Source organism: Orbicella faveolata, unplaced genomic scaffold (genome assembly GCF_042242905.1).
Source record: "Orbicella faveolata isolate gen_17 unplaced genomic scaffold, um_ofav_v1 contig_14, whole genome shotgun sequence".
Classification (NCBI taxonomy): Eukaryota; Metazoa; Cnidaria; class Anthozoa; order Scleractinia; family Merulinidae; genus Orbicella; species Orbicella faveolata.
In genome coordinates, this window is record NW_028301541.1 from 3,024,738 (window position 1) to 3,038,798 (window position 14,061).

A 14,061-nucleotide genomic window follows, 5' to 3' on the forward strand; every position below is an offset into this window, starting at 1 on the left:
TTGAAAGCTAATGTAAACCAAGCTAATCCAATGTACTCAGTCGTGGATCAATTATTTCTCGACTAAGCAAACTGCAATCATTCGCAGCTGGAAAAAATAATGAAAACGTCGAGTCATGGACAACTGCCAAATAACTTTTTTCCACGGATTTCTTTACCCCTCAGTTTGCTTTCAAGGTAATATATCCGGAAAACCAAGGAAGGCTCTTCAGGGTTAATAGGCTTTTAAGTGTTTTGAACCAAATATCGTGTTTCCACTATCAAGTAGCAGAAAAGAGATTACACGAAAATGTTTCAAAGGTTGTACTATTTCTTTCTAGAGAGACAACAACTAATTTGTCTGCAATATTTTACCTCAATGATCCATCTTTTGAATCATGAACAAAGCTACTACAACACTGAGCATATGCAAGTGTTTTTTACTTTTGGCAAAATCAAGTTCGATATTAATACTAGATATTTCCTTTCGGCTGATTTCCGCTGCTCTCTCGAGTCCAGTCGATCTTTATCCGAACAGTGGCCGAAAGTTTCTCAATTCTGTATCAGTCAGAGGTCAAAGATAAATCTGAAGAAGAAGCAACATAAACATCTTTAGATCAAATTTCAGTCTGATCTGTTGTCTGCAGATAAAGCCTTACAAAACACGCCAAATTCTTTCACGTACATGACGAAGCCTTACACGTATTACGAATTCAGACTTATTAAGAATTCTGAACATGGCAATTCAGTGTACACACTCGAGAGTTTTGTCCCCGTTTGTTTGACCTGCTTGGACAACAAAGAGTGTACCTAGTAACACTTTCGTGACTCTCCATTGGAAATTAGTACCAGAGTCGCGATTTTTCACCTTTGTAAGGCCTGATACTCAGGTTATCGCGATTCAGTTCTGTCAAGTTACAAATCCCGGATTTGCAATCGAAACGAAATCACTTTTAAATTAAACTGATCACCCAGCTATCGTACTACAGCGCATGGGAAGCCCAGTAGCCTACATTGCTGGCGTAAACGGGGATGAGGAAGAGAAGCAGAAAATACTAGGAAGAAAGTCCCCCCTTCTATCCCTGCTCCCGGTCTCCATCCCCCTCTCCGCCGTTTTACGCTCGCTACATAGGCTATAGGCTTAGTTGCTAAAACAGTATTAGTCATGTTTCCTTGCCCAAATGTTTGTGTTTCTTAACCTGCTAAATGGATTAAAATTCATCCAGAAATAGGACTCAGAACGAAAGGCTTAGCAAGGGTAGAGTTTAAGAGCTAACATGATTTTAATTCGGACGGAACCATAGTATGTCTGGGTGACGTGGAACGAAAGTCATCGCGGATTCACTTTGAAGGCTCCTTTTTACTAGCACATGGTAAGATGTTGATACCGAACAGCACCTTTTTGCGACTCCGTATGTTGCTTGTAAGAACCAGCCCTTCCAGTTTTCCTTAGAAAAGAAGCGTGGGCCACACCTAACCTAGAAACATTCCGTCTTCAAGTCTCAAGAATACCTTGCCGGTTGATAGTCTTGATAACCGCGCTCACCTCCTTCAGACTCATATACCCTCCGATTGCTTCGGGAATTGCGCAATCGCAGAATTTTAAATTATTTATTTATCTCCGAGTGAGACACTTATTCTGGTGCAAGAATTTGCTGTAACTGAACTCGACGAAATTGTGGACATAGTTCAGTTAAGAGAAAAGAAACATCTTTGTTAGTGGAGTGCAAATATATGTTTGTTCGCTCAGTCCTTATGGGACGCCAGTTTTTGAAGACCAAAGACATTTCAACTGAAACATTCATGATGCGTACTGAATGGACGCTGATTGGCTGCAAGCTTTTTTCCTTTAGCCAATCAGAGTTAGGGATCTTTGACATGCATCTCGTTTTCGTACAAACGAGGACGACCTGTGATTTCTAACTATTTTTCAAAAATATCAGGTGAATTTTTGGAAGGTAATCCAAAACATTCCGACTTAATAGTTATCGAAGGGGGGAAGGGGGGGCGGGCGGAGATGGCGACTCAACACATCTACAGGGAAATACTTCATCTCTTTTCTAAACCTTTCACTGAAGTAATCCCTATGCACTTAAGAAGGCGATCAGCCGTTGAGCGCATATGTTATCTCTACTTTAAAGGCCCCTTACACACCTCATTGACAGTTGTTTTCCTTTATCCCTTCGTAAACGGGAACTAGTGAAATCCCTACACATTTATATCCTTGCAGTTTGAGCAAGGAAGGTCTTTTGACTGAACCTCCCCTAATAGTCCATTATAAGGGGTACCCCCCGGTTACTACTTAATTATAGTTCCAGTCGATGACCCAGTTCAATGGTCTATGTTAATGTCTTGTCATGTTTCAACTACACAAAATGATGCTAACAGGAGGTGACAGAACCCCCTTAAACCTGTCTGTTTGCCAGAAAGACGGTACTTACACAGTGGGATAGGTGTTAGTTCCTATCTAATATCCTCTTAGTTTAACCGTACCATACTTAACTTAAATAGTATTCAAGATCAGTTTTCTTGTTCAGTGTCAGCGCAAAAACAACAAAGTAAATAAACACTAGTGGCCTAATACTTTCCAATCAACGTCAAACGCACAGCACGGGCACGCCATTAAATAGTCTTGCGTGATTATCGCCGAAAGTTCTCTCTCCTAATTTCCACATCATATTGCCAAATGAAACCAAACATACAATAGGCCATTTCCAAGTTACCTTGTGCCTCTGTTTTAAAACGGATCTTCGTACAGAACCTTCCATAGGAAAATGAGTTTGGGTTGCATGAAAGGCGGAACACATTTTCACGTGAATAGTTTCGCGTGAGGACTCGTTTTGACAGAGGCAAAAGGCAACTCGGAAAAGTGACCTGTTAAATTGGATAAAGAGATTCTACATAGCTATCTGAAAACACGTATTTTGGGTAAGAAGTATAGGATTACGAGGAAGGAAGTGGATTACGTTTGATTTTGTCCGATTTTGTGTCAAGAAATCAAACTTGCCACTCTCGTGAAATCTTAAATATTCTTGTCATTGTGTTTTTTTAGTAGATAATAAAGCAAGTTTGTGGCATCTCCCAACTATACTTATAAAACACGATATATTAACTGGGGTACTTTCCTTTTAAACAGCTTTAAAATCACACCCTTCCGGAGGAATACCTACGTGTCGGTTATAAGCTTACATATAGGGGTACCCCATGCAAATGTGTTTAGCAAACTTTAGACCAAATAAGATTAAAAAAGAAATTCTCTATCTTATTTATCAGACTGTCTAGTTTACAATGTAGGCTTTTTATAGTCGCGTCTGATTCGATTAACTTTTACTCTTACGCGGTGTCTTGATTAAAATGAACCCAGCGAACACGAGGGTGTAAAAGCATCGTAGCACATGTCAGTAAATATTGTTTGCGGGTTCATTCGATCAGCTACAAGCGACACAAGATTAATTTTTCTAAGATCACTCTGACTCGTAGATTCCTTTTAAATAAGCTCCAGTTTTAGTAAAAAAAGCTGGATTTTCACAAACGATTTTACTTGTGGGCAAACTACACAAATCTGCCACACAATCGCCAATTATCACTTTTGTTTGCCGGCTGGGAGGTCCGTAAAGTGAAAAACTGTGACCGAGGTCTTGAAAATGCTCAGACTGCAAAATTTTTTACCGTGCCTTCTTGGAAAAAAAAAAATTCTTATGAGATCAACAGTTAAACCAGTATTGTATTGTCTCTGTCCCTTCTAAAACCAGTTTAAGAGCGCTAGAATTTTTGCTAAACCCATATGGAACGTTTGAATTTCAAATGAAACATCAACAAAAAATTTTGTCTTTTACGGTGAGAACTGATATGCCAAACTCAGTTTTTAAAACAAATTGTAAGCGAAGAAACTCCGTTAGACTCACTAACAGCCTTTTTTCAGCACTTTTTGACGAAACAGTTCTTATCGGTGATAATTTTTAGTCTGATCCCAGACTACCATTCCTTTCTTAAGTAGTTCCTACCGCGAGGGAAGACACAGATGGTAATCAATAGATTTTTCACCAAGGTAGTGAAGTCTGTTTTCCTAACATATTAAGATCTACTGGAATTTAAATTGAGATGTTTAATTCCTTTATGGATAAAAGGAACTTAAAACCAGCTCATTTCTTAAGACCGCAAGAAAATCTCTCCAAGGTCGTCCAATTTCGATGTAATTTCTAATTCTTTTCTCATTGTGCAATTTATAGAATCGTATTCTATTTTCCTGTTACAATAAAGAAAATGAATTATTAATCACTTTCGTCCAATTGTTAAAAATATATTTGGAGCCTTCAAAAATTAAAATTTGCCATTTTGTAACAAAAGTAAAAAAAAAATTGTCATGTATTATAATGGTGGAATCTGTAAAGCAGGAAGCTTTTTTATTATCTAGGAATCATTTCTTGATCACAGACTCACAATGGCTCTTCAGAAGGCAAGGTTACCGGCTAAGAAATGATCCAGAAAAGGGCATAAATAATTGATATTTCTCTTTTTGTTTTTGTCTAGTTTTCTTGACAGGGATCTTTAAGAAAATTTTCGTTATATTCTCAAAACGATAATTATTTTTCATTTTTCAGAAACCCCCTCTCTAACGTTTTCGGTCTCAGAACAAAAATATACATCAAAATGTTACCTACATCTTCCGCCTATTTTTTTTACTGATATAAAAATCAAATTCTCCTTAACAACCTCCAACTTTCCTTGCAGTACTAGTTGGGAGAAATTCACTTGTAGAAGATAACTCGAAAGTTTTAGCTCTTTGCCACTCACTTGACAACAAGAATCTTGTTCTCTGATATTTTGAGGTCCAAACCATTTCTGCAGTTAGGTGTGAAAAGAGAAGCGATTAAGTTTGGTTTTATCCTTTAGAAAGTACACACTGAAAATTGTTATCATATTTCAATGGAAACTCCTTTAATTTAGGTAAAACAGAAGTTGCCTAATCTGTTATGACTGCTTAGTTTTTCTGTGCGCAAAAATTGTCTTCTTGCATATCAATTATTTATGACTCGAAGTCATGAAATTCGAATCATTAGTTCTTAATTTTGGCTAAACAAACACGTTTCTCTTTAAGTTACTCAGTTAAATAACATTCATATGTTCCCGGCTTACTCGCTGTAAAACTGTTGTATTTTTTCCCTCCATCACTTTTATTTTTGGTTTCTCACAAATTCAAATGAACTTATATTTGAACAAACAAAACTTTCTTAGTTACAATGCATTAAAAATTCATGAAATTAAAACACTGTCCTTCGTGTTTACACAAAGTTTTCCAGAAAGGAGTCACACGAAACGTTTCACCATAGTGTAAGAGAAATTCAATATTTTTCTACCACGACTTATAACGATGTACAGGAAGTTACGATATAAAATGTGGTTTACGGTTTTTACTGTAAGTATGCGCTATTTTCTTGGTAAATAGAGGATCTTCATAGAGTAATTTTGTGTGACGAAAGTTCGTAAGCATTTTTTACGCTAAAACGTAAGTCTTTTCAGTACGACAACTAAGTTAATAACAACAAAGTTTTATAATTTGTCTCGTATCCGACAAAAATAGTTAGATGAGCTAATGACAAAGTGATTTTGGACAGGTTTTCCTAGATGTACTTGAGAAGAGAATTATCATTATTATTGTTTTTTTCAGCACCAAATAACATACGAAATTTATTTACGAGAAGAGAATTAGAGTGCTTATGATAAAGATATGAATATATCTTTGAATCAACAGATCATTGTGGCTGGAAATACTTGCGAGGGAGCTGTGCAGAATGTAACGAAAGACAATATTTTAAACTTAAGCTGCATACCGTCAGGTAGTATTGTTTTGTTTCGTTTTTTTAACGTTCTTCGTGTTGCTGCATTGATGCAGTTAAAGAAAGTGCCGATAAGTCCCTAAATCTTAATGGGAGAAGTCATCTTTACGGGCTCCTATTCGAATGGTACAGGTAACTGCAAGTCTTCTCCAGCCCTTCCTAACACGACGAAGATGATCAGACGTAACGCCGGGGGACTTGACCAAAAAAAAGTCAAATCACTACCCAGTCCTTCACTCGTGAATAATACGGGTTCATTCCGGTATTTCAGGGCGAAACCTAAGCCACCCCTTTTCCTCCAAACAATGCTGAGAGATTTTTTAATTTTTCTAATTGTGTAGGGTTTGGAGTGTTCCTGCATTGATATGTAAGGTTTATGAGATTATCGAAAATCAGCATTGCTTTGAGAGAGGGGTGTGGACACGGATCACTGTGAGTAGTGGTATCAGGCTGCAATTGACCTGTCTTGTAGCAAGAAAACATTAGAGACGGGAGGTAACTTAAATAGCTTCGTTCTCTGCAACAAATATCATTGTCCCTGATGATAAATGATGTACTTTTTTTGTAGAAATCAAAGGAGTTTTACAAGAAGTGTGGACCGATAGAATACAAGTAAACAACCTGAGCTCGTTAACAGAACATCCTGATTTTCCAGAAAATCCTCGTTCAACTAAAATAATAAACAGCTTCGAATCAGCTTTAAATGCTTCAGCTTTAGATGTGCCTCAGTATGGTCAGCGGCGTCGTGCCTACTTTGCAGCACCCGAGAGTGGATTATATAAATTCCATATATCATGCAAGAGCGCATGCGTGTTCCTGATTGAGGCTCAGTACTACAACACAGTCATGAAATGTCACAATATGTAAGATCGCTGTTGTAATTTACTATCTTAGACAGTCATACATTACCAATAACTATGTTAATCTATGCATGGAGTATGTTGAGCATGGGGTCTTTCTGCGAGTCCCGGAAGCAACGAAGGGCCAGACACATCTGTTCCTCACGATTTGTGAATCACTGTGTTTTCGTAAATTATTGTCTCTAACGATTGATCATTTATATCAAGACAATATGTCAACCATCAGCAAAACGAACAAGATCTGTGCCCAGCTCAATGGTGCCCGTAAAGTTTTATAGAGGAATGCCACACCCCGTGGTCTGAACCCTTACTCTTTTATATCTACCAGTTTCACAGAAAAGATAATGCTTTCTGTCTTGTTTGGAGTTCTGAGTATTTAATATACCACATGTGAATAGACGCTGAAGGGACCTCCTTCTGCAATAGTAATTGTTGTGTAGACATTTACATATAGGAACCACTTACTACCCAGTTACAAACACTATCTAATGAGGCAGCAACAAGCGAGACAGCAACGTTACTGTGTGTCTTATAAAACAGGATAATTTAAGTCTATTGTAGTCTACCTCATGAAGTTATTAGACTGAGTAAAGGCAGGATTTTCGCTGCTTCCTCGAGTGGCAAATAAAACATGACGACGATGATGATGTTGGTGTTGATGATAATGATGACGATGATGTTGATGATAATGATGATGATGATGATGATGATGAAATGATTTGTGTACGACACTATTTATCTTCTTTACCCTTATTTAGAACAAAAGGCGTACATATGACAGCAGGACGATTTTATAAAATGGTTTTACTTCACGTTGGTGAACATGACAGCCAAGACTTGCTGGTTTCCTTTACCATTCCAAACGCAACTAGAGAAGATCCAATACCTAGAGAATACCTTGTAGCCTACCAAACAGGTACTTAGTCTCCTTAGGAGCTCGTTACTTTCAAATCGGAGGAGCCTGGTTACGGCTTAACTCTGTTTCTGTGTTATGAAGTTACTAGACTGATTATCGGTATGATTTCCGCCGCTTCCACGACTCCAGTCTCCCTCTTTCTCGAGATGGAGGAGCGCGGGCTCCTTTCTCGAACAGCGGCAGCTAAATGAGGCGAGACAGAGTGCTGTATTGTCTCTGTCCCAGATGTGATGCTAGACTAACGCAAGTTATCTCTAGTCCTTGTCTTCCCAATTTCATTTTCTTGGTATTCAGTTGTACTCCTGGGTTAGATATCGTGCAGACAAGTGCCACGTATACAAAAAAAACAACAAACAAACAAGCAAAAGGAGGGTGGAAAATTGTCTTGATCATCGCTCGACGGGAATTTTTGAATGTCAGATCGAGCTGACCGTTTACGTGTCTTAAAAAAAATTGCGCATAACAAGGTCAGGAGAACGTTGGTTTTGATGACTCTGTCTTCTGTGATTGGCAGATGGGAGCCTGGGAGAGTTCACGCCAGGAAACTGGGGAGAGTGGCAAACATGTCACTTGGGAACACAAACTCGACAACGACTCTGTCAGAATTTTCCACCAGTGTACAGCGGATTGAATTCGTCTTACCAACTGTACGACGCCAAAAAATGTGGTAAGTGGCTATTAAAGGGGTGGAACGGGGGAATGGAGTATATAACAATATAAGACCTGCGGAATATTTTTCCTTCTCTTGAATTCACAACAGAAACGTGTCCAACAGGGTGGTCCTTATTCAATAAGTATTGCTACAAGACAATCAACTACACCATGGAAAAGAATTGGACTGATGCTAGGGAAACATGTCTGAATATCAACAGCGACTTGGTTTCTATTAAAAGCGAGGAAGAGAACAAGTTTGTGGTGGCTGCTTTCTTCATTGGAAATTTGGCTTGGATTGGACTACGATACGGGACAGGAGTCTGGACTGACGGTTCCAATGCTACATATTTTGCTACAACTCTGCAACCTTCGATTGGTCCGACTGAACGAGATTGCTATGCGCTAGACAACACGTTGCAATGGTTCATCATACCTTGTTCAACTGGATTAAAGCAAGTTGTCTGCAAAAGAATAGGTTTGTATAAAGTACTACACCTCAAGGTAATTTAATCCCTCGATCAGCTGATGCCACCATTATGTATTACCATCATACCATCGTACCCCTCCCTTGATTTTAATTCTTTAAAATACAATGTATACTCGGCTAGTAGACGTGTGCAAACCGGGACTCTTACCCTGAAACATCAAGAGAAGAGAACGATTCGGCCATACATATTCCTTTTCCAATGGCAAATTTTTAAAATCTATTTACAGAGAACCAGCAATCGCTATGCTACAATCCTGGCCAAAAGTCCTTGGGACACTTGACAAAATGCCAACTGGTGACGCATTATTTTGAAGAGGGAAGTCACCATTTATTTGCCGAATCCTCCCCCCTCCCCCCCAGAAAAAAAAAATGTTGGAATAGTGGGTCTACTTTGGATAAATCAACAACAACCTTGTGTTGGGGGTGGGAAGGGGAGGTGGACAGAAATACCAAAAGTTGGCAAAAGTGCAAAGTGTCCCAAGACCTTTGACCAGGATTGAAGTTTACGAAAGATGCCTGACTAGTTTAAGGCTGCTCGCATTACTAGAGAACGTAACATCATCCAATCTTTTCTTTGTTATTTTCTCCGTGAGGTCATTGAACAACTGCGTACTCGCAAAATGCATTTCATCGAAGGCTTCCACGAATAACGAACTCGCAAAAACGCGCTTAAAATAACAAGGATCATGTGTTGCCAAACTAAAAGATAGCTTCAAAAATATCAGAGGACACTGGAATTCCTCTCTTAGATCATTCTCTCTTATAATCACTTTTTGACAAATTGTTAGCTTTTATTTATTATTACGGACTAACGACATGTACGTTAAAAATTATTCCGCTCCAGCGCTAGCACACGTTGATGAAATGGTTGTGGATATATTAGCCAAAAAGTTAACAACCAAAATTGGAGGTGATACTATACTACAGTGTTTTTTCCTTCTTTAACTTAAAAGTGTAAAATAAGCACCGCGGGAAGTGTGAAGTAGAATGCAATATTACGTACCGATATACCGTATTTTTAGACTTCCTGTATATCAGTGTGTCTATTATTTGAATTGGAAAGTTATCCATCTTCAGTCGAGGCTTGAAGTTTCGGTTTAGAACTGGGAAAAATGCATGGGCAGATCCAGCATTCCCCAAAAGCTACAAAAACTGAGAAAATAGCGAGACAAATCACACAATTACGCAAGTAATGAACACTGTATCTGTTTTTCATATTCCAGCTTTTTTCGTTGACAATGAAACATGCCTGAGCTCTCCTCTGGGCATGGAAACGGGTTTGATAAAAGACCATCAGATGAGAGGAAGCTCCTCTTATAATTCGACAACTCGTGCTCGCTTTGGACGACTTGCGGGGCCTGGTGCTTGGTGCACAGAGAAAGCCCCGTACGCTTTTCATGTTGACTTAATTGTTCTTCATTACATCTGTGCTGTCGCCACTCAAGGCTTCTACGAGCAAGGCTATTTTGCTACAAAATACACGCTTGTCCTTAAAACGGGTGGCCAGAAAGCGTTGTACGAGGATTCTAACGGAATGAAAGTGAGTAACAGCTCACTTTGAAATGACTTATCTAGAGCAGTTGGCCTCGGGCCGATTATACGAAAGAGGGTTGAGTCTTAACCTCACTGTAAGGGTAACTGAAATTTAACCGGCTGCGTGCACTTGGTATATCTCCAGGTTACGGCTCATCTCGGGTTAATATAGCAGGCTTAAATTATTTTCTAGGAGGTAAAGCCTCTTCCGTCAGCCAGAGAATATCCACACCTTAAGGCGAAGTCCACTTTTCGAAACCGTGTACGGTAGCTTAAACATCGCCTAGGCGTTTAACCCACTTACAAGGTTTAAATGGACCTATTCAAAGGCACAACGCTGAAAAAGGGAGGAAGCGAAATGTCACTGACATACATCTATCTAAATATCGGGATGAGTAAGGTTGTGCATTTACAAAATAAACAGCGCATACTTTGAGCACATTTTGCCCTCGTAAGAAAAACTCTCACCAGTTGATGAAGTTAAACAGTAGAAACGACCGCTGATTAAAAACTAAGAGAGTGATTATGAGTAACTACCAAGTGGTACTAATTAATAAAGTAGGTTCTTTATTTAAACATGTCGGCTTGTATTAATGCTTGTATTAATAGGTTCTTCGAGGCAACTCGAATCCGTACGAAGTTCACGTCAACGCACTACAGGACGGAGTGATGGCAGACTGCGTTAAGTTTATCGTGTCATCTGCAGTAATAACCCCGTGTTTGCGAGTGGAGCTATACGGAAGACCATTTGATAACGGAACAGGTACTGAAGTTACCACATGTTGCCAGAGTAGCCATTGTCTTAAAAGGAAATGTTGAACTTCTTGTTGCCTAGTTCCTGTGCGTTTTTTTCAGGCCTTCACGGTCAATTGACTTCAGTGACGTATTCGAGAAGAACGGCCTTGGACCACGTGATCCGAAAACGATTGACCAAGGCCCAATAGCGAGGCCCAGAATCTAGAAAAAACTTCTTGTTGTTGTACCTTTTGAACTTGCAATTAGATCACACAGTGCGCATGTGTGCATCGAATCCAACTAAAAGGTAATCTCTTTACTCACCATAGGTTTCTGCTCCTCAATTTAGGTCCTACTCGTCCACCGAAAATCCACCATCTTAAACAGCATCCAACGAGACTCTACGCCGTAGAAATAAGTTGGCAGGCACCGAAAAGGTACTTTGTTCCCGGTGAACTGAAAGGATACGAGATCATCCTCTTCGAAACAGGTCAGACGGGTCGAATCAATTGGACACTTGGCCCAGAAACAACTGCTGCTGTTCTTGGACCATTAAAGCGAAACACAACGTTTTGTGTGACAATCCTTGCATTTGATGAATATGGGAAAGGCCCTGCTGGCGATTGTATTAACATAACAACTCGAGATGGAGGTAAGACTGATAACTGTCATATCAGACTACAGACGCACAGATTACAGACTCGGCCACGGCCGACTAACAGCAAGGGTATTGGACTTCAGCTGTTTTCTTGCCTACTAAGTTAACTAGCATATTTCTACTGCCATTCTATCACGAATGCCGTTCTCTTATTGGCTACGCTAAATAGATCAGTTTATTTTATAAATGTTTTGCAATAAAATATATAGCTTAAGTTGTATTCTCTGACTAAGTTGACTGAGGAGTTTTATTAACATCTCCTACTGTAAGAAAAAAAAAAGAAGACCTTGTGGTATAGATAGCGGTTTAACTGTGCAGCACCCGGACTTTGAAATCTACTTCCAACTATGATTCGGTCTATTTCTAGTTAAAATATTTGAAAAGTAGACTGAAAGCGTTTTTGTTTAGCTGTTATGAAGTGATTACTATGTAGATTTTAGTTGGTACTGTTTCTAATTTATTCAATTACTTAACGAAATTTTGGAATTGTAAATTGTTAGTTTTATTTTTTGTATCAACTTTAATATCTTAGTCACGGAAACAGTGTGATATTAATTTTAATTACTTTTGTTATTCCCTGTTTTAAAGCATGCCCAATGTCTTGGACAAGATATCAGAACTCCTGCTATTTATCTGTAAGTAAACCAGGAAATTGGACACAAGCTAAAGAGGGATGTGTCAGTCGAAACTCTCAACTGGTGACCATCGCAAACGATGAAGAAAACAGCTTTGTTGCAACACTGGCTACTAACTTTTCTTGGATAGGTGCTGAATGGAATGACACCGTATCGGATTACGTATGGGTGGATGGTTCAGATATTGCATTTACTGACTGGTGGATAAGTAAACAACAAAAGAAAAGTTGGTGTGTCGGTATCTGTGACAACCCCTCAAGCGATCTTCCGTGCGGCAGCGCTCTTGCAGGTTCATGGTATCAAGAGCAATGTGTTCGTCTCAAATCTTATGTCTGTGAAAGAGAAGGTAAAACGTGTGAAAACTGGGTAAAAATAATTCATATCACAAAATCGCTCCCCTCAAATTTATTTTAGTCACGTTTGCTGTTGCACTAGCCAATGTTTCGAGCAACTTGTCTTCCAGGAAGTGCATCTCAAACACCTTGAAAAATTGGTTTTATGTCAAGTACGTCTTGCTTTGCCAAAGTCCTAACCGTTTCTTCTTATTCTCCCTTAATTTTTACTTCTCGTATTGTAAATATTTTTGATTAGCCGCTATTTTTAGCAGCTAATCACAAATATTTACAATGTAAGCAGATTTTTTAAAACATAGTATTTAGATCTTGTTATTTTTATGTTAAAGTGTCTTCATTTATTTGTTTTATTACTGCTCTTTTAGCCTGACACTTGAACAAAGTTACTTAATTCCTTGTGTGTTTTTTGTCTTACATGTAAGTCTTTTTTCAAAATACTATTAATTTCAATTTGAAAGTGATTTCTTATACCAGAAAAATGACTTCAAATATCGTTAGATAGCTCCATTAAAGGAAACGTTTTGAGACAAATCACAGGTGGAAAGGGTGGAGTGTTCCGTTGTGTAACCCTGTTAACGTAATTTTGATCCACACATATTTCATGTCGTGCTTTCTAAAACAAGAATCGCAAAGGAGAAAAGATTCGTTATTAAGTCTAGTATTCGCTACATAATGTCTGTACTTAGTTCTATTCTTTGTATTGATGTAATGTTTAAGGTTATTTGGGTAAATTACATCACTAAGTAGAAATTCGGTAGAATTGAGAGAATGACATTTTGAAAGTAAATTGCCACTTTACTTACAGTGGCCCACGAAGCTGATAACAAAACGTGCAGCAACATGGCTGTTGGGCTCGAATATGGATTATTATCTGATGATAACATAACAGCGACCTCTTCGTTACACGACAAAGTCCCATGGAAAGCTCGGCTAGCGGGAGAGGAGGCCTGGTGCCCACAAGCAAACTCGTCTGTGGAATACTTGGAAGTCGCGCTTGATTCTTTACACCGCATCTGCGCACTGGCCACACAAGGCCTTCACGCGATTGGTGCTTACATAACGACGTACCGCCTTCAGTTGTCCATTGACGGTTCAAAGTGGGAATGGTACAACAACGGTAGCAGTGAGGTAGACAATTTGCAAATAGGAGGGGCAGGTTTCCTTTAAGAGCCAAAACAATTGGGTCAGATAGCAGTTCTCGTAAGGTCTCACATGAATGGCTTGATTCCCACAACAAAATACAGAATAAACTACAGAACCAATGCCCCTAGCTCCAAAAATGACAGCTGCTAACAAGCAAAAGAATTACAAACCTACGAGAGCTGCTACACTTCTGAGATACCATAAATCCGAGAATTAGCGCCCCCCTTGAATAAGCGCCCCCTTCAAATAAGCGCCCTTCCTAACAGCCAAAA

General features: G+C 39.0%; 1 protein-coding gene across 1 annotated transcript in view; it reads left to right on the plus strand.

Annotated features, from left to right (window-relative positions):
* Positions 1-5,706: 5,706 nt before the first annotated feature.
* The window catches only part of LOC110069395 (uncharacterized), a 31,643-nt gene continuing 23,288 nt past the window's right edge, over positions 5,707-14,061 (plus strand). The window contains exons 1-10 of the mRNA XM_089287372.1: positions 5,707-5,815; positions 6,384-6,678; positions 7,434-7,591; positions 8,106-8,258; positions 8,352-8,720; positions 9,956-10,272; positions 10,875-11,028; positions 11,350-11,652; positions 12,247-12,639; positions 13,452-13,774. Of these exons, the coding sequence (XP_089143498.1) occupies positions 5,707-5,815; positions 6,384-6,678; positions 7,434-7,591; positions 8,106-8,258; positions 8,352-8,720; positions 9,956-10,272; positions 10,875-11,028; positions 11,350-11,652; positions 12,247-12,639; positions 13,452-13,774 (2,574 nt within the window). The remainder of the gene's footprint in view (positions 5,816-6,383; positions 6,679-7,433; positions 7,592-8,105; positions 8,259-8,351; positions 8,721-9,955; positions 10,273-10,874; positions 11,029-11,349; positions 11,653-12,246; positions 12,640-13,451; positions 13,775-14,061) is intronic.